Raw genomic sequence first — 21,074 nt, forward strand, 5'->3', positions numbered from 1 at the left:
TCCACAGGCAATAGGTTCTCTAGACAATGCTCTTCATGCTCTAAATTGAAATAGTTGAGAAGTCGTTCACACCTGGAAAGACAAATTTACACATTTGCTATTGATCAATGTAGTGGTGCTACCAGAGGTCTAAAAGCTGTATGGTAAAGGGATTTAAAGAGAACATACGAGGATGAAGAGTGGAATAACTCACTGAAACATTTGCTGAAACCAATGAGAGATGGCAGCTCTAAACTAATTCCATTTAAAATATTTGACAGATTGTACTGGTCACTGGTGAGAATGTAAAGGACAGGAATGGGACGGTCGGACCTCTGCTGGTGATGCCATACAGACAGAGGAGATCTTGTTCACATGTTCTATGGCTGTCTGAGCCTAGCTACCTACTGGCAGAGGGTCATGGTGAAGATCAGTAGCAGTGTGGGTACAGGGGCTGATTTTACTCCTGCTCTTTACCTCCTGAACAGCCTGAAAGGAAACCAAAGGATGGACGGGAAGAAAGCTCAGAGGATAAAGGTTGACCTTACTACAGCTCAGAGGGTCATACTGAGGCATTGGAGGGTGGACTGCAGCCCTGTTTATTCTGAATGGATCACTGTCTTGGCAGAAACTGCCTCTTATGAGAGACTCATAAAAAATAAATGGCAATATAGTCACCTGTGCAGAAACACCAGGGAATCAAACTTCAATGATACTTGACATATACATGAACCAAAACCGAGCTGACAGTGCAGGATGTTCGACTGGTGGGACGGAGATGGGAATTTAGGCAGGGAGAGAATTGTTTCCTTCCAGACATGCTTGATATCATATTATTTATAATATTGATTTTTTTCGTTTCATTTATTAAGTTCTCTCCAAACTTGTCATGTACTCTTATATTTAAATGGACTTATAAATTGTTCATCAAATTCTACATTATCATTTTTATTTCGTGTTCAACTCATTTATGTATCTCTGCTCTCCTGTGTTATGGATGTTTCTGGATTGAATAACAAAATGTAGAATTGACCCTTCGCTAAGCCCGCCCCCCTTGGTTACTGTTGCTACGCCTGTCAAGCTTTCCCCACTCGCATGAAATATGGAGTTTTTAGCGGTACCAGTGAGTGATATTTCTCAGGAGATATGTGCAAATTTCTGGACATATTCTACAGCGATATCAGAGAGAAGCAGACTGAAGGGTCTCCAATATGCTTTTGAGAACTACATTCACCAAATTAAATGTTGGCGGAGTGCAAATGAAGAGGATGTTAAAATAGAGGGAAAAGCGCACAGATCTCAGTGTAAGCGCCAAACACCCCTTGTATTGTCACTTCACATCAAAAACAATGACATGACAATTAATTGACAGTTGACATGACAATTAATGTCATGTCAACTGTCATTATCATGTGTCTGCCCATTTCTTGCTAAGCTAAATTTGTGTTTGTTTACAGCGCGCCAGGATATTGCTCACTTATAGTGGGGCTGATCTATACACTTGATCTCATTAAGGCACAGCAAAGCCCAGCAATATCTTCCACAAGTTTGCCACAACAGTGGCACAAACCAAGGGGTTACAACATTAATGCAGTACCGATCTCATCTGTTGTTGTCGCCAAAGCCAGACGTGAGCGTAGGCGGAGACCCGTATTTTGCTCAAATAATACACAGGAGCTCAAGTTTTAAGAGAAGTAACCTTCCATTGAGACGTCTTTCTTTGCTAATGTTATCTGACCTAACACACAGAGCTATGGTTAGCTAATGTTAGATAGCAACTTACCTTAGAACAGATGTAGGTATTCTTATTGATTTTGGAGGGATTCAGCTGATCATGCGGTCTCCCACACTGCTTAATCCACACGCGGCACCTTTCTTATTGTATCTTTGGCTTGGGGAATGCAAAAGAATCAACACCACCCTCCAAACTTTGCGGATAACGAGTGTTGGACTTGCAAGTACCGTACGCACACCGGTTCAGCATATTGTCTTCTGCTGAAAGCTTGACAGACCTCTCGTGCCTAGTTACAGTTGCTAAGGTAGGATTGGACAGTAGCCATTTGTGGGAGGGGCTTAGCGAAGGGTCAATTGGGGGAAGAAAAGAGAAACTGTTTGGATGATTCACAGCAGTCATTAAAGCTGATGGGAAAAAAGTAACATCCAAAGATGAGAACTTTGGATCACTGAAAACATGATGTCTGACCTCAGAGTCTTCAGGATGCAGTCTGGACTCTCCACAAAACCACTCAGATGTTTCACTCCTGAATCCTTCAGGTTCCAGTTAGTACTCAGGTCCAGATGTTCCAGATGTGAGGGGTTGGACTTCAGAGCTGAGACCAGAGAATCACAGCTGATCTCTGACAACCAGCAGCACTCCAATCTGAATAAAGAATAAAAGATCTGCATAAAATCATTGATGGTTCATCAGATGTGTTCAGGTTCTGAATGTGCAGATCAACATGACTTTGTCCTCATCAATCAGCTTTTCTCTAAAAGCAGCACAGTGACTTTGTCCTTCTCTTATTGTGGATCATCATCATGTCAGCCTTCTACACACATCATCCACATGTCAGCACAACATTCATCCACCTATTCATGTCCACACATCAGTAACATCTGCTGACCTCAGTCCACTCTCTCATCAAAGGATCAACATCAAATCTCTTCATTCTTTCATTTATTTCATCACCTTCTTCTTCTTCTGTGGAAATCAGCTTGCTAGCTTTGTCTCCTTCACATCTTCCAGTGTGTCTTCAACAACAGTCACATGTCATCTGTACATTACAGAGGGATTCTGATTCCTGCTGTCCACACTGACTGTCCACTGCTCTCTTCCTAACACAACTCCACTGGAAGGAATCACTTCATCAGCTCAGCTCACACTAACATCAAGCTTCAGCTTCTGACTCACACTAATCAACTTCCACACTGTTGACAACTAAACTCCTCTTTGACTTCCTGAGGCTCCACTGCAGCTCAGCACAAACACTGTGGAACAACCCGGTCTCACAAGGATTCGTGAAACTGTCACGTAAATTAATCTATGGTTTCGTGCGCACCAACACGATTTTCTCATGTTTTTCGTGTTGCTCACAACGAAATTCACACCAATGTATTTCAAGCGGAGGACTTTTCGTGCCACTCAGAACGTATTTCAAACGAATGGGTAATTATATTTTTAATGTAAAAGCGTTGCGAATCCAACGCTATATTTTGCATTACATCGTCCCATATTTATAATGTAATGCAGGGGTCGGCAATTAGATGTGGCTTCGGGCCAAAATTTGTGTAAACATCATTCGGCCGTTTGACCGAAGGGCCGGTGCGCTGGTATTTATTAAATAATTTTGTATAGTGGGTATCTGATGCCCATATAGCTCAGCAAGTTAAGCAGGTGACTCCTGTACAGGAGCTGGTCTCCAACGCGGGTTTGATTCCGGTCTGCTGTATTATAATATTAGGGAAATTTTTCATACACAAATGCAGATTTCTAAAATGTAAACCTATTTTTAATATGTTCCATAAAGAAATGTCTCTATTCTTCTCATCACGGAAACATATGAAAAAACGGACTGCTGTAAAACTTTTTAACATGACTGAAGATATCAAGCTCATGGACAACCCCTAACCCATTGGACACTCATGCGGACAGACTCCTGTTTCAATTTTTTTTTAAAAACATAACGTGCAGCACTTGCGCTGGTATTTATTAAATAATTTTGTATAGTGGGTATCTGATGCCCATATAGCTCAGCAAGTTACCCATATATATACATATATAAACAAAATACTGACTAATGAGCACATATTTTTATATAAAACAATAGATAGAAGTGATATAAATCATAGATGGAATATCAACATCATTCACACACACACACACACACACACACACATATATATATATATATATATATATATATATATATATAATAGATAAAAGTTATATATCAGAGAAAATTATTATATAAATCACATATAGACTATCAATATAATTCATACATATATATTTAAAAAGATATGTCAGAAAATGATATTATATATCTATTGTTTTATATAGAAATATGTGTTCATTAGTCAGTATTTTGTTTATATATGTATATATAGCGTAATCATATATTGTCTCTTCAAATTATTAAAATAATTGACTTTACTGCAATTATCTGCTTCTCTAACATATATTAGTGTGTGTGTGTGTTTACAGTGTTTGCAAAATACCTGTCTACAGTCGAGCTTAATTTCAGAATATTCTATTACCTATTATCATTATTATTATCTATTATTCCCGCTATGAATATTACTATGTTCAGCACCCCATTGATTTACACCTGCATTTTGTGCTTCATGGCGCTAGGTGTGCTGTTTGCATGTTGGACATTGTTTTACACAGACACCACCGAAGAAGAAAGGTGCCGAAGTGCTGCACGTTATGTTTTTTAAAAAAAATTGAAACAGGAGTCTGTCCGCATGAGTGTCCAATGGGTTAGGGGTTGTCCATGAGCTTGATATCTTCAGTCATGTTAAAAAGTTTTACAGCAGTCCGTTTTTTCATATGTTTCCGTGATGAGAAGAATAGAGACATTTCTTTATGGAACATATTAAAAATAGGTTTACATTTTAGAAATCTGCATTTGTGTATGAAAAATTTCCCTAATATTATAATACAGCAGACCGGAATCAAACCCGCGTTGGAGACCAGCTCCTGTACAGGAGTCACCTGCTTAACTTGCTGAGCTATATGGGCATCAGATACCCACTATACAAAATTATTTAATAAATACCAGCGCACCGGCCCTTCGGTCAAAAGGCCGAATGATGTTTACACAAATTTTGGCCCGAAGCCACATCTAATTGCCGACCCCTGCATTACATTATAAATATGGGACGATGTAATGCAAAATATAGCGTTGGATTCGCAACGCTTTTACATTAAAAATATAATTACCCATTCGTTTGAAATACGTTCTGAGTGGCACGAAAAGTCCTCCGCTTGAAATACATTGGTGTGAATTTCGTTGTGAGCAACACGAAAAACATGAGAAAATCGTGTTGGTGCGCACGAAACCATAGATTAATTTACGTGACAGTTTCATGAATCCTTGTGAGACCGGGTTGTGTGGAAACACAAACATACTGACTGGATGTGTGGAAGTCACACTGCTGAAGCCTCACATCACTTTCACATCAGCTTTACATTCAGACACACAGCAGGACTGTGGATTCTGTCCTCCATCTGGAACTCTGCAGTCAGCTCATCAGGGGATTCATTCACAGACGGCTCCAGAAAATAAAATGTCTTCAGACTGTTGCAGAAAAATCCTGAACATTTATAAACCAAAACTTAAAACTACAGTTAAGAATCTGAACTGAATAAATTCCACCAACAGTCAGTGAACTGACCTGAGAGTCTTCAGTTTACAGTTTGGGCTCTGCAGTCCGTCACAAAGACGTTTCACTGATGAATCCTTCAGGTAGTTTCTACTTAAGTCCATTTCTATCAGATGGGAGGGGTTGGACTTCAGAGCTGAGGCCACGACTTCACAGTGACTCTCTGAGAGTTTACAGCCAGAAAGTCTGTAATGAGACATAAATGATAAAACATGTTGTTATGAGAGAGGACACTTGATATTTCCTGCTGAGAACATTTTCTGTCCTGTTTTTACTGGACTCAGGATATTGTGACTGAGTTGAGTTCAGTCAACAGTTCCAGTAGAAAGATGATGATGTCTCTGCTGTGGACCTGCTGCTGTCAGCTTCACCTCCATCACTCAACATTTACAGTCTGCTGTCAAACGCGACACAAACCAAACTGATCACACCTGAACACCATGAATATGAACATCAGGAAATATTCTGATGTGATGACAGACCACTGAGTCAACTTTAGTCCTCAACGTTCTTTAGTGAGATTCTGGAAAACTTGTTGAGCACAAACACAAAGAACAAACCAGTAAAGTTGAATTATTTCTACCATATTGTCTCACAAATGTGTTATCAGAGTTTGTAGCGTCAAAAACACAACTCTAAGCTTTGTGTCCATCACATCTCTGAAAACAGTCTGACTTGTAGCATTCTGCTCCGATATATTCACACCTCTGAGCATTTCCTGATTCCACTCTTCTCTGCAGCAACAACACACAAAACACCAGAGTTTCTCTGTGAGGAACTGGACATCAGGAAAGATGTCACATCTGGACTCTGGAACACGACTTCCCTCTTTAAAACCAACAGCTGAAGGCTCAGTAGTGTGGTTGATTTGTTTACTGATGGTCTGAATGTCTCCTGTTTTAAACAGTGTTTTCTTTTCTGTAAGTGGCAGTAGGGATTGGTCAGTTTGTTTTATGGGGGTGGGTTTTTTAATTGATATTTTTAGTTCTTTTTATATTGTTAAAATTTCAAGAAAGATATCAAACACTAAATCAGTAAAATGCTCCATGACTCAGTTCAACACACTTTGCAGCATCAGTCTTTGTCTGATCAGTAGTTTATGGAGCCTCATGTCCACGTTAACAAGCTTGAGATGGAAACTGTTGGACAAGAGATTCAATCACTTCACTGATCTCAGGATTATTCTCCACCTGAGAAACCAAATCACTGTTCCAGCATCAACATCATCTCATCATTGTCACATGTGGCCACAGCAGCTGCTTCAGCTCAACTTAGAAACTCACTTTAAATCATCACATTCATTTTTCTATCCAGCACGTTTCAGAAACAACTTCTAAGTCCTTTAAAGGCAGAAAAACTCAACGGACACATGACACTCAAAAAAGAAGAAATAAAGAGTCAGCAAAGAAAGCAGGAATAATGATGAAGTAAAAACAAAGAACTCAATAAAAATCCATTCTTAACAGTGACAGCAATAAATTCATCAAATTCATTTTTCCAGACTTAAAAATGTTGTTTGTAAATGATCCAGATCTTATTTTAAACTCTAAAGAGAGAAATCAGGTCAAAGCTGTTTGTCTGATCAGAAAAGATTTCAGAACCTCCTCATGTGAAAATAACTTTACTGCTTCACTGAAAACTGGAAAATGCTTCCACATAAAGAACCTCTACAGTTGTTCATGAGTTTCAGCAGATCTGCATGTTTCCTCCATCAGCCAAAGGAAGAAGCTCAGAAGAATAAACTTTCTGATGGAACAATTATTAGAATGAAACAGAAAAACTGTCTTCATGCATTTATCAGCTTTAAACTCATGAAAATGAAAAATCGACATTTTCACAGAGTTTGAAGCAGCTGAAGAACATCTGAGACTAAACACAGCTGACATGATGTTTGAAATAAACAAGTGGACATGAAGAAGAATGAGATGTTCTCGTGAGAACATGTGAAGAACTGAACTACTGATCTACTCTGACTGATCATGTTCATCACATCTGGACTCACCGAGCCTTTCTGCAGTTCCTCACAGCTGGAATCAGTCTCAGTTTTCCCTCCTCTGATGTTCTGTAGTTGTTCAGGTCCAACTCATCCAGAACCTCCTCTGACATCTGCAGCATGTAGGCCAGAGCTGAGCACTGGATCTCAGAGAGTTCCTTCTCTGATCTGTTCTCTGACTGCAGGAACTCTTGGATCTCCTGATGTACTGAGAGATCCTTCATCTCCATCAGACAGTGGAAGATGTTGATGCTTCTGTCTGGAGACATTTTATCACTGCTCGTCATCTCCTTCAGGTTCTTGATGACTCTCTGGATCATTTCTGGACAGTTCTTTGTCTGACCCAGCAGACCTCCTAAGAGTCTCTGGTTGGACTCCAGACAGAGGCCATGAAGGAAACGAACAAACAGGTCCAGGTGACCATTTCTACTTCTGAGGGATTTATCCATGACTCTGTCCAGGAAAACATCCAGGGATGAGATGTCTGTGTTTTCCTCCTCCTTCACCTTATCATCATCATCATCCTCCTCCTCATCATCAAATAAATTAAAATAATCATCAACATCTTTAAGATAAAGATCATTCCGTTCTTCACCCAGGAACTTCTCCAACACCTCAGTGTTCCTGTTGGTGTAACAGTGGAACATGTAGACTGCAGCCAGAAACTCCTGAACGCTCAGATGAACAAAGCAGTAGACTGGTTTCTGGAACATCTCACACTCTCTTCTGAAGATCTGGGTACAAACTCCTGAGAATACCGAGGCCTCTGTCACATCCAGACCACACTGCTCCAGGTCTTCTTGGTAGAACATGATGTTTCCTTTCTCCAGATGTTCAAAGGCCAGCCTCCCCAGCTTCAGAAGAACTTCCCTGTCAGCCTCCGTCAGCTCCTGTGGACTCGTCTCAGGTCCCTCATGGTACTTGTTCTTCTTCCTCTGTGTCTGAACCAGCAGGAAGTGTGAGAACATCTCAGTCATGGTCTGGGGCAGCTCTCCTCTCTGCTCTGTGGTCAACATGTGCTCCAGAACTGCAGCAGTGATCCAGCAGAACATTGGGAGTCGACACATGATGTGGAGGTTCCTGGATGTCTTCATGTGGGAGATGATTGTGCTGGAGCGCTCTTCATCACTGATCCTCCTCCTGAAGTACTCCTCCTTCTGGACGTCGGTGAAGCCTCGTACTTCTGTGAACCTGTCCACACGTTTAGGAGGGATCTGATTGGCTGCCGCAGGGCGGGAAGTGATCCAGACCAGAGCCGAGGGAAGCAGATTCCCCTCCATGAGGTTGACCAGCAGAACGTCCAGCGATGACTTCTGGCTGACGTCAGACACAACCTTCCTGTTGGTGAAATCCAGTGAAAGTCTGCTTTCATCCAGACCGTCAAAGATGAACAAAAGTTTACAGACAGCCAGCTGCTCTGCCGTCACCTTCTGTAATGTTGGATGGAAAACATGGAGCAGCGTGAGAAGACTGTGCTGCTCATCTCTGATCAAGTTCAGCTCCCTGAACGGAAGCACCACCACCACACTGACGTCTTGGTTTTCTCCGCCCTCTGCCCAGTCCAGAGTGAACTTCAGCACTGAGAAGGTTTTTCCCACGCCAGCCACGCCGTTGGTCAGGACCACTCTGATGGCTCTCTGCTGCTCAGGTAAGGCTTTAAAGATGTCCTGGCACCTGATGGGAGTGTCATGGAGGCTCTTCTTGGAAGTTGTCTCCAGCTGCTCCACCTCATGTTGGACATCAGCCTCTCCACTGTGTCCCTCTGTGATGTAGAGCTCAGTGTAGATCCTGTTGAGGAGGGTTTCACCTCCTGCTTCATCACTTCCTTCAGTCACATGTTCACATCTCCTCCTCAGACTCATCTTATGTTCCTGCAGAACCTCCTGCAGACCAACACCTGCTCACAGACCAGACAAACAATCAGACTCAGCAAACACAAACATCTTTCATGTCTGGACAACACAACAACAAGCTCAGTTTCCACACATCAGTCCACCAGCAGATGTTCAGTCTTACTTTGTCCACAGCTGCTGCTTCTGGATCTTTCTCCACACTGGGGACAGGAGGAGTGTCCTGATGGAGCAGACTGGTCCCAGTATGAGCTGATGCACTGTCTGCAGAACCAGTGTCCACAGCTGCTAGAGACTGGATCCTTCAGGACGTCCTGACACCGAGCACAGCAGGACGGCTGCTCCTCCACACAAACTCCCCTCCTCTTCATCACTCTGTCAACACATTTATTCATCACATTCAGTGGCGGTTTTTTGCACAAGTCAACTAGGCGGCCGCCTTGGGCGGCAAACTCAAGGGGGCGACATGATGAAGGGGAAAAAAATCATTAAATACAATTCCCTTCATAAGCACGCAGCTGAGTAAGCATCCATTGACATTCTGATGGTGTTACGTTACATAGCAAATGGCGCCCTCTTCAGGTCAAGACTCAGAGGTGCGCCCTCTGCTCTCTGACCGACGAGACCGTGGGGATGCACGGCTGCGGCGGAGACTGCCCGATAGTGTATATAAAGTGAGGCTCCTGTTCTGTCTGAGTTTACCACAGAAACACCATCAGAAGTTCTGCTTCTAAAACCCAGACCAGGATCATCTCAGTCTGAAAGAGTTCTGCATTCTGACCACTGTGTGACTGTTTCAGCAGAGCATCTTCCTTCATCCTAAAACCTTCATCTTCCATCAGCTCACTTTACAGCACAAACACTTTCTTACTTTGTGTCTGAGGGTTCAGCTTCTTTACTGAAGAATAGAGGATCATCTTTGGACCGGTCACTCTTCATGGACACACAGCTGGAGGCTGCAGATTCTTCTCTCTGTCTACTGAAACACATGTTTGTTCTCTCATCAATCACTGATCAATTCTGAGATGAAAACAGGACAAATGATTTCTACTTGTGTCACAAAAACCTTTTCAGAGTTAATTTTAATCTACTGACTAAAATCAACAACATACATCAGATGTAACTATAAAGGAGACACATTAACAAGTTAGAGGCAGTTTTCTTACTTTGTAAGAAAACTGTCAGAGCTCAGGAAAGAAGAAAAGTCAAAGGAACACACAAGTTCACATTCGTCTTTATTCAGGATCTTTGTCCACAGAAGTGAACTCTGAAAAAGTCCTCAGAGAGAAAACTGAACAGTTGTGTTTCCTCTTTCCTTCTTTCCTCGTTCTATTTCACCTCTGATCATAAATCCAGATGTTGTTGCTCTAACCACGTCTACAGCTGATCTCTGACACGTCAAACTCTTCATTTATGTTGGAAAACTGTCATACAAAGTGTTGGAAATACTTTCAGATCCCAGTTTATCAAGGAGAACCCCAGCAGTGTTTCCTTCTTCAAGTTTTAACACGTAGAAGAGGAAGTGAAGCATTAAAGAAAGTAAAGATCATTGACCAGATAAAAGCTTCCTCAGCTGTCAGTATTAAAACACTCCTGTGATGTAAAAACACCAAGAACAGGAAGAAGGTTTTCTGACAGCAGAAGAACAATGAACTAACTCTCACCTTGCTGTCCTCCTCTGTCGACTGTAAAATGGAGTCTGAACTCTTCATTTCCTCTTTCTGCTCTGGAGTCACTCAGAGCTGCTCCTCCCATATTTCCTTGAAGTCACATGACTACAGGTGACTCCAGGTAGATGTGGGCAGACCTGTAGCTGAACATTAATGACTCCTCACAGCCTCAGTTTATTCATGAATAAATAGATTTAGTTTCAAGCTGCTCCATAAAGTCTTGATCAATGATCGGCAGTGAACTTTATGACTTATTGGAAGCTGATATTTCTTCGTTGGGTTTAGTTTTTAAATCCTGCTGATGCTTACAGAGTATTTCTGACAGCTCAGGTCTCTTATTCTACTGGAGGTGAAACATTCACAGCAGACTGAGTTAAAGGAGGCTAGAAAAGCGTCTGAGTTTGATCAAAACACTAAGTTTTATCCGCTTCAAGTGCTCCTCTTTGTGTGACTTTTCTTCATTCTCTAAACTTTCTGTGTTGTTGCTTCTTGTCAGTTTGTGTTGTCAGTCTTCAGGAGATAAAAATGTCAATGAAAGCATCAGAAAGTGAACTTTTTAGCAGCTCATCCTACATTTTACAGCATTTCTTTGTTTAGATCATGTTGAATTTACATGATCTCCTCTTACAGCCACAATTGAAGCTTTCAGACGTGTTTTCTTCACATTTCCCTCCACAACGACTTCAACTGTTTATCCGTTAGTTTAACAAGTATTAATGATTTAACACAAACTTATTGATTGGAATTCACTGATATTTAATTACAACGTAGTCCAACATTTATTAAACTTAATATTTAAAGATATAAAACTGCTTATTCCACTATTTTTAGGTAATTGATCTGTTTTACATGTATTTTAAGTTATTTATTGTTAAACTATTATGTTGTCTTTTGCTTCAGCTATTTATTACTTTAACTCACAACAGAATGAAATATTTAGCTTAGTAAGCAGCCAACAGATTATTCAGCTACTTTTAGCAACAATGTAATGAATTATGAACCTTTTCCTGTTTTATTGCTCAGCCTTTATTTAATCCTTCATGTTAGCTTTTTATTAGCTCACCATTTATTATTCCAGCTAACCACTCACTACTTTTACCTCACAGTTTATCCATAACTTTAGAATTCTTTTCTTTTAGCTAATCAGAAATGAATTATTTCGGGAAGTATACAACTTACAATTATATCATTTTTAGACATTTTTAGCTAAATGTTTAATTCTTAATTCAGCTAACATCTATTTTTTAGTAGTTATGAAATTATATACTACAAAACCTTGATGTCAGTTTAAAATGAAGGTATTTATTACTTTTAGCTCGTCATTTATTCTTGTTGTTTACTGTCTTTGTTTAGCTAACCAATTTAAAAATAGTTAACTATATAATTCTTTTAGCTAACCATTTAATCTGTTATTTAGCAAATTATTTCATTATTTTATCTCATCATTTACTCTAATATTTAGCATTTACTCTGTTAAAGTCATCATTTGCTATTTTAGCTGATTGTTTTCTACTTTCAGCTAAACATTCATCCTATTTATTTCTATTATTTAGCTCTACAGTTTAGTCCATTATCTAGAAAATGACGTTTTACTTTCAGCTGTTTCCTCCATCATTCTGCTAACTAATGATTATTGACGACCTTTAGCTCATCATTTGTCGTTTTAGCTAACGGTTTGCTGTGTTTAGCTAAACATTTATTCTCACTTTCTGCTTCCTTTACTTGATGAACCAAATGACATATTTTACAGATATTTATTACTTCAAGCTAAGAATTTAATATATTATCTAGTAAAGTATTATTTTAAACTGTTTTATTTAGTTTACTGTTTGTTTTTGCTCATTCAGCTTTACCATGACTGGCTCTTGTTTCTAGGATTGCAATGAAATTCTCTTTATTTTCTGCATTTACACATTCATTGTGTCCTCTTGCTCTCTGTTTTGTGTGGCTGGAAGTAGCAGCACTTCACCAACTGTTTGAATAGAGTCCAGATTTTCTTCAGCTTGTTTCTTGTCTTCCTTGATGAGGGAATTGAACAGTGTTGAATTTGTTTTAGCAGCCTTCTGATAGTCCATCCATGCAGTCATGGCTTGTTTGTGTCCGTCAGACCAGGCATGAACTGCAAATCCTGCATCTTTGGAAGTGGAATTCTTCCAGTTGTTGAACCCAGAAGGAGAGTCAGATACTGTCAGTGAGCTGCTGTTAGGGGACTAAAATGTCTGCAGGCGTAGCAATATGCAGAGTTTGAACTTTGGGAATATTCAAGCCAGGGGTGGATCTTGTACCAGGCTGCTTTAAAACTCCTTTTCCGGCTCCAACACCTGAGTCCTCGGGTACAGCTTCAAAACTGGCTGCACTGGTGAGTCATTTGGACATTTGCTGACATCTGTGGAATAAAAACCAAGACAAGAAATTAAAATCATATCAAAATATCTGAGTGTAAAGATCAAAGGCACATTGGATGGAATTGTGATGAATTTCAGTGCTAAACATGGTATGAAGTGATGCGTGGACTGATTTCCATTCAGGCAGAGATTGATTCTCCGTCAGACAAACCTGATGCTGCAGCGTCTGTGGAAGCTCACAGCTCCTGATCTGTCTCTGTCTCACTCTCTGCTGCCATGTCAGGATCCTGGATGTGGATGTGAGCTCCTGTACTCTGACCCTCACCACTCTCTCCATCAGCTTCCTGCTCATTCTGTCCCTCTTCACCGTCTCTGCTTCTCTGCACACTCACAGGATTTCCAGCAGCCACTTTGTTGTTTTCAAAGTAGTGACTGATGTCCTTTTTTCTCTTTATGATGGAGCAATGCGTGAAGTAAAAACAACAGCTTTTCTAACATCAGACATCACAATAGATGTTTCAATAAACGGCTGTTTGAACGACACAAGTGAAGCAGAACACGGAGATAAAGGAAGATTTCAACTATTTTTCACCTTTTTTTCTTGTTTGTCGCAGACTTCTCTGTAGTTTTTCTGCCGGATGCCTTGTCTTGTCAGAGAATCCCGCTCAGCAGATCCAAAAGAGACTCGGTCCGTCTCCTTAATGAGTCCCACTAGAAAACGTGGGATTTTTATTTTTTGTTGCATTTAGCCATGAATGATCACAAGCCGGCCATTTTTCCTTCAGACTAAACTCTGAGTTTGAGGGGCACTGAGGAGGTCAGGCTTGTTGTGGGGGGGCGGGGGGGGGGCGGGGGGGGGGGGGGGGGGGGGCATCGTTTTTATTCAGACAGGCTTCTGGTTGACCTGTAGCTGCTCTGTTTTATTACACCGCCAAGGAATGCAGTGGAGTTATGTGACGATCAGCGTACGTTTGTCTGTCTGTCTGTTCTCATCATTACTCATAAACGGACTGATGGATTTGGATGAAATGTTGAGGGAAGCTCAGAAATGACACAAGGACCAAGTGATTAGATTTTATCAGTGATGCAGCTTATAGTCTGGATCCATACATTTGTTAAAGATTTCTGTATCATTGCCAGATAGCGGCATGGTGTCACTGTAACCATGACAACCAGTGAACACGACATCAGCTGATTGTGATCCTACTAAAAACTGACCGCTGTGGACTTATCAGGACTTATCCATCAGAAATGATACAAGGGTGTTTCTGAGTCCCATCAATTCCCACCACCTGCTACATACTTAGGTCATGTTATTGGGTATCACATGTATAACACACGTCTGTGCTCAGAGCAAGGTCATTTTTTATTAAAGATTTCATTCACCGGAAATGATCCAAAGACTGAGCAGCCTTGGTGGAGTACTGCTCTCTGAGGGCTTTTCTCATTTGGTTTGTTCATATATGTTTTACTTCACTGTTTCTGAGCTCTTACTCCTGTTTTATCAATGTATTATGTTTGTTATAATTATTATTACTGTCAAGCACTTTGTGATTCTGTACCTGAGGAAGGTGCTCTATCAATAAATGTCACTAACAAGATGTCAACCAGACAACTTCCTTTAATGTGGTACTTCCTGTGAAGAGATTTGTTGTGGAAAGTCTGGATGAGCCGCAGCAAAAACAGTCATGGTGCAACAGAATTTGTCTGTGTGATTTATGGAAGGAGAAAAATAGTCACGATGAATAATAAAGAAGAGAAATGCAGAGTGAATATTTGAGCTGAAAGGGCAGAGCTCCGACACCAGGCTCATGTCCAGAGATCTGATCCAGATAAAAACATTCAACACAAACTGATCAGAGTATCTGTCCTTCATACAGCACAGCTTTGCTTTTCTCATGGAGACAACTCAGACTCCTGAACCGAGGAGTTCTCTTGATGCTGCTCACAACATCATCACATATCAGGACTAAATAAGAGAAAGCTGCTCAGAGTCTGGCCTGTTATCATCCTAACAGTCATCATCCAGGTACAAATGACATTTTACTGCAACAGACTGAAAAATACAATAGAAACCTGTAGTTACAAACAATGACCACCAGAGGGCATTTCAGATTTTGCACACATGACAAAACTGCAGCGTCTGTAAATAAGCTGCTTGGAATGAATGACAGAGAAGAACAAATAAGTCCACAGTAAATGACACATGATAAATATGTGAATAAAAACACAAACAGAGTCAGCTGAGCTGTAACAGAGCAGTTTATGGACTGTTGTTGGTGTTCATCCCTCGGATATTTTACTGGAACAAAACAAGGTGAAATAAAGTCCTGACAACGATCAGCTCTAACAGAAGCAAAGACAGACTTTATTTAAAGGCTTAAATTCTCTTATTGTTCTCTACAAGATGAGGCAGGATTATGTTTCATCCAGATGTTTTAAAAAGCTCAGACTGAATTATTACCAACAGTGAGGTGATGCTAGTAGAAGCACAAAACTAAAACATCATGATGTCAGATTCCCAGAAACAGATGAATGGATGAAAACCTGGAACTGAGAGTCCAAGTGAGCAGATATCAGTCAGAGAGAATAAAATGTGGACTTTCAGCTCAGAATCAGAGTCTGTGTTCATGAAGCAGCCTCTGTTTGCTGCATGATGCTGAATTACAGTAAATCTAACCAATAATATGATGGAACTCTTCCAGCTGGGACACTATCGGAGTGGTTTCATGATCAAACCTGCTCAGTCATCGTCCTGATATTGGACAGATATGCAGAAAACCTCATTTACTAGATTTTCTCATCAAGTTCCTCTGACTGGAACCAAACTCTACATTTTTAAAGCTTCTCTTGGTGCCAGAAAGAGGAAAATAAGTCATCATCTCAGGGTGAAAATAAATGTTTTGTGGTTGGTGGAGAATCAGAATAGACAAAAACACTGAGATGTTTGGACCAAACTTTCACCTTCATAGAACTGGTTTGTATTCTTCTATCACAGCAGGTTGAACCTTTGAAGACCAGACGTTCACATCAATGAGAAGATTAAACTTCAGGACTGCAGATATGTTATTTATCATTATTATTTCAGACATCCATCCACACACTGATATGAAGAAAATCTCATAGAAAGTCCTCATGATCTTCTTCCTTAAGAATTCTTGACTCAAAAATTAATGTTGCCTTTGAGCCCAGATTTTACAGGAGATCAGCTCAATGTTCACACCTTAAAACACATCAGTGAAGTTGGAGAGGCTCAGACGTGGAGCATTCAGTGAACTGAGGCAGAATGAGCCATGTGGACGAGCTGCTGCTGCCATGATGGATCAGAGGTCTGGTTCTGGTCCAATCAGAGCTGCTGCTGCCATGATGGATCAGAGGTCTGGTTCTGGTCCAATCAGAGCTGCTGCTGCCATGATGGATCAGAGGTCTGGTTCTGGTCCAATCAGAGCTGCTGCTGCCATGATGGATCAGCGGTCGGGTTCTGGTCCAATCAGAGCTGCTGCTGCCATGATGGATCAGTGGTCGGGTTCCGGTCCAATCAGAGCTGCTGCTGCCATGATGGATCAGCGGTCGGGTTCTGGTCCAATCAGAGCTGCTGCTGGACCTTTGAGGACTAAACTGGATTCATCTTCAGTTTGTCACCTCAACATGATGTGATGAAAACAGAAAAACAAACTCTCTCTGGGCTCCAAGGCTTCAGCTGACATGTTTCCAGGACACTTTGTTCTCATCAGCTCAATGTGCTGCAGGTAGAGAAGCTCAACAACTTTGACTGCAGCTGGAAATAGAAAATCAACGGAAATATAATCCTGCACTGACACAAACATCCTGAAACTTACTGCACACTCTGCAACCTGACATCAACTTCCAACGGATCATGGGCCTGTTTCACAAAGCAGGTTTAGTGAAAACTCTGAGTTTGTTAACCCTGCTGGTATTCTCATCGAGGGTGTTCCACTGCTTCCTGGTCTTGGATTAACATATGCCCTAAACCTGGAGCATCTAAACTCTCGAAGACATTTGAGGTCTTCCAAAGACTTTCTGTTGGACTAGACTCACTGCACCCAAAACCAACAGCCAAATTCATGACACTCAAAAACAAACTCCAGCTGTTCCAGCCATCAACGGTTTTAGTTCCTCTTCAGCGACGTCATACTTTCCTTGTTGTTTTGTTGTTGATTGATGCTATAGTGACTCTGATGTTTCAAAGAGAGCTGTGGAGCTCAATGGACATCATCCACTAATAAATCCATTGTTCCTTTGTTAATTGTCCTTGTAGGCAGGTGTAGGTGGAGTTTCTGATAAATGTTTTCACTGTGAAGCTTTTATCAGCTGCAGGTCAGAATTTGTATTCTGTAAATTGCTGAAATGTTCTAATATTTCATCTTAAATTCAAAAACTTTGTTTTGTTATCATGCTCTTGGGTATATTTACTTCTGCAAAAACACTCAGGTGTTTTGTTCAGCACTTTAAGATCAAGTCACAGGTTACTTTGATCTATTTTACACTGTAAAAAGCTTACTGTAAAATGTACAGTACCGAGCTGGCAGCAATTGGCACGTAAGCTGCTGTAGAATAATTTACAGTAATCTTACTCACAGTACCTATGTTGTTATTTACAGAATTAATTATCTTACTGTAAATGCAGTCACAGTGACATGACATTACTGTAACAAGCATTACTGTATTATTTTTATACTGTAAATTAATTAGTTGGAAAATATTACACACTGCAAAATAAACACACTGTTCTTGTCACAAAAAATCATTTATTTTCTCACTTCACTCAACTTAAACATTTTCCATTATAATTCACATACACACACACACACGCACACAGACACACACACACACACACACACACACACACGCACACAGACACACACACACACACACACACACGCACGCACACAGACACACACACACACACACACACACACACACACACACACAAACACACACACACAGACACACACACACACACACACACACACACACACAGACACACACACACACACACACACACACACAAACACACACACACACACACACACACACACACACACACACACACACACACACAAACACACACACACAGACACACACACACACACACACACACACAAACACACACACACAAACACACACACACACACACACACACAGACACACACACACACACACACACACACACACAAACACACACACACACACACACACACACACACACACAGACACACACACACACACACACACACACACACACACACACACACACACACACACACACACTGTGGTTTTCTATCATTGTGGGGACTTACCATTGACTCCCATTCATATCTAACCCTTACCCTAACCTTAACCAAACCCTAACCAAAACAATGCCTAACCCTAAAGAAACGTTTTTGCACTTTTACTTTTTTCAGTAACAACAACATGGCCAAGAAAACACTGTTTAAACTTGTGGGGACCAAAATGAGGTCCCCACAAGTGATGTTTGCTTGGATATTCCTATCGTTGTGGGGACATTTGGTCCCCACAGCCCCTATAATTACACATACACACACACACACACACACACACACACACACACAAACACACACACACAAACACACACACACACACACACACACACACAGATGTGTGCTCCAATGTACACGGTTTAAATTTAACTTTTATCCGTTAACGTTACTCCTTGGCTAACTTCTTAACATGATCAACAAATGTAAAATCTGAACTGTCAAATTTTCATCAGCAACTAGTTTACTAAAGTTCAGTACACTGACTGACTAGTTAAGGAGAGCGTCTCTTTCATTCTATCTCAGTTACTGTTGGACACACTGGACCATTGCCTGATGAAGCTACTTCAATTTAAAGTAAAATTACAAAATAAAGAAATGAATTACTTGCTGGAGTTGTCAGGATTCTGCATCTCTTCCTGCCTTTTGGTACCTTTTCCTGTTTTTTCCTTCTGTGTTGTCTGGTCTCTCTGGCTGAATCCCAAACCGCCCCCTACACACTCTCCCTACACACTACCCCTCCGTTTGCGCGTTCCCGTGGAGGGTCCTCCATATTAAGGGCCGTCCCAAACCGCGTAGTGCGGAGGGAGAGTGGACTGTTCAGCCCTTAAATAGCGAGTCTGCATCGATGCTCACTCTGGACAACTTTTCCAGGAAGTGCAACGTCCAAATGGAGGAGGAAACAAACATGCTGATGTGAGTTCCACATGCGTTTATTTCTCCCACGCCTTTTTCACACTGACAGAGCATCACAAAGAGTGGTGTAAAAAGATAAAACAAAAGAAACAAATCTTCTTCTCTGCTGACGTTTGATTTAATTGTGCACCCCCTGACACCTTAAAATTTGAACACAACTGACAGAATTCATTTATTCATTTGTTGGATTTGAAATGTCAGATAATAGGATTGGAAAACATGTGAGTGAAAAAAGTGGGATGCTTTCGTCTTCTGGAAGCAGCAGCGATCCTTGTTAGTTGCAACCTGTGCCACAGCGCTACAGCCATGACAGTAGGCGTCTTTGTGTTACCATGGCGATGACGTCTTCCGTTTTCCAGTGAGGCGACAGGGCGTCCCATTCCTGACGATCGTATTTATACCCTCCCCCTTCAATAATAGGTGCCCTCCACAGCTGCGAGTATGACTTCTTTTGGAGTGACACTCGGTAGTGGAGGGGGAGTGTGGAGGGGGCGGTTTGGGATTCAGCCTCTGTCTCCCTCTGTCTGCTTACTCTGCACCTGGCCCCTGATTGTTGTCACCTGATGCAGTCAGCTCAGATTCATTTCACCTGGTCCTCCCCTCTGTATTTAAGCCCAGCCATTTCTCTCAGTTGTGGCTGGCTCATTGTCTTGGACTCACTCTGCTTCAGTCTCTGTTCCCTCCTTTCCTCTGGACTACACCTGCTCACTGGATCACTCTGCTTTTTCCCCCTGTTTATGGATTACACCTTTTGGACTTCAGTTTGTTTCCACCTTCAGTCATAGTTCCTTGGTGTGAGTATTTGTCTTCAGCCCGGTTGTTTCGTCACTGTTTAGTTGTAGCCACATCAGTCTCGTTTTCAGTTAGTAGTTGTTTTGTTAAAATAAACCCTTTTTACTATAATACCTGATTGTCTGTCTACTGTGTCTGCGCCTGGGTTCTCCACACCCCACACCTCTGACAGGAGTCATGGACAAAAAAGTAGAATCTTGATGAGTGAGGTCCAGGAAACAACTTGTTGGGAATAAAACAGGCGACCATCAGCAGACACCTTTAAAGTTCAGGAGAATGTTAAGATGGCGACTCTTCTTAATGTTGTTGGTTGATGCAAAATTGTACTGCTGAAAGTTCCAGCTCAAAATGACTGTAATGTGATTGACAGTAAAAATATACTTACTGTAAATTTGGCCTCTCAGTGAATTTTACCCATAATGCATTGCAGATCTACAACAACTTACTGTAAACAGACTCTACAGTAGATATTTGGTCATTTTACAGTAATATTACTGTAAAAACTACAGAAACTTGTTCCAGTGTGGGTATGATGTCATCAGCCTGGCTGTGACATCACTACAGTCACTCTTGATCTCAGAACCTCATTGGAAACTGAATGACGGCATTCTGACATTAAAAGTGTGAAAACAAATGTTGATTCCAGTTTATTGTGTAATCTGATGAAATCATCAGAATCAGTTTGACTCTTTGGTCCTTTTAGAATAATCTTCATTATTGGGTCCATTTCACAGCTGATTGTTGTCAAACAGACTCATTTGGATTGAAAAACATGTTTGAGAATCACAAAATATAGATTTTATGAAAGAAATCAGATTTCTAATTTGGATCAAATCTAATTC

At 41.0% G+C, this 21,074-nt stretch overlaps 1 protein-coding gene and 1 long non-coding RNA gene across 8 annotated transcripts in view; one reads left to right on the forward strand and one right to left on the reverse strand.

Moving 5' to 3' along the window:
- The window catches only part of LOC110972632 (NLR family CARD domain-containing protein 3-like), a 204,578-nt gene that overhangs the window by 22,899 nt on the left and 160,605 nt on the right, over positions 1 to 21,074 (reverse strand). For 2 of the 7 annotated variants that reach the window (XM_051937944.1, XM_051937951.1), the window contains exons 2-6: positions 10,082 to 10,186; positions 9,377 to 9,585; positions 7,370 to 9,257; positions 5,380 to 5,553; positions 2,183 to 2,359 (exon numbers count right to left, since the gene is read on the reverse strand). In XM_051937944.1, the coding sequence (XP_051793904.1) occupies positions 2,183 to 2,359; positions 5,380 to 5,553; positions 7,370 to 9,257; positions 9,377 to 9,585; positions 10,082 to 10,149 (2,516 nt within the window). In that variant the 5' untranslated portion in view covers positions 10,150 to 10,186. Of the gene's footprint in view, positions 1 to 2,182; positions 2,360 to 5,379; positions 5,554 to 7,369; positions 9,258 to 9,376; positions 9,586 to 10,081; positions 10,190 to 21,074 lie in introns of all 7 variants that reach the window. The other 5 variants (XM_051937947.1, XM_051937948.1, XM_051937950.1 and 2 more) reach the window with 3 other exon arrangements.
- Positions 15,725 to 21,074, forward strand: part of LOC127530708 (uncharacterized) — a 61,908-nt gene continuing 56,558 nt past the window's right edge. The window contains exon 1 of the long non-coding RNA XR_007937391.1: positions 15,725 to 16,698. This is a non-coding gene — a long non-coding RNA (uncharacterized LOC127530708). The remainder of the gene's footprint in view (positions 16,699 to 21,074) is intronic.

The sequence above is a fragment of the Acanthochromis polyacanthus genome, chromosome 17 (assembly GCF_021347895.1).
Source record: "Acanthochromis polyacanthus isolate Apoly-LR-REF ecotype Palm Island chromosome 17, KAUST_Apoly_ChrSc, whole genome shotgun sequence".
Lineage (NCBI taxonomy): Eukaryota > Metazoa > Chordata > Actinopteri > Pomacentridae > Acanthochromis > Acanthochromis polyacanthus.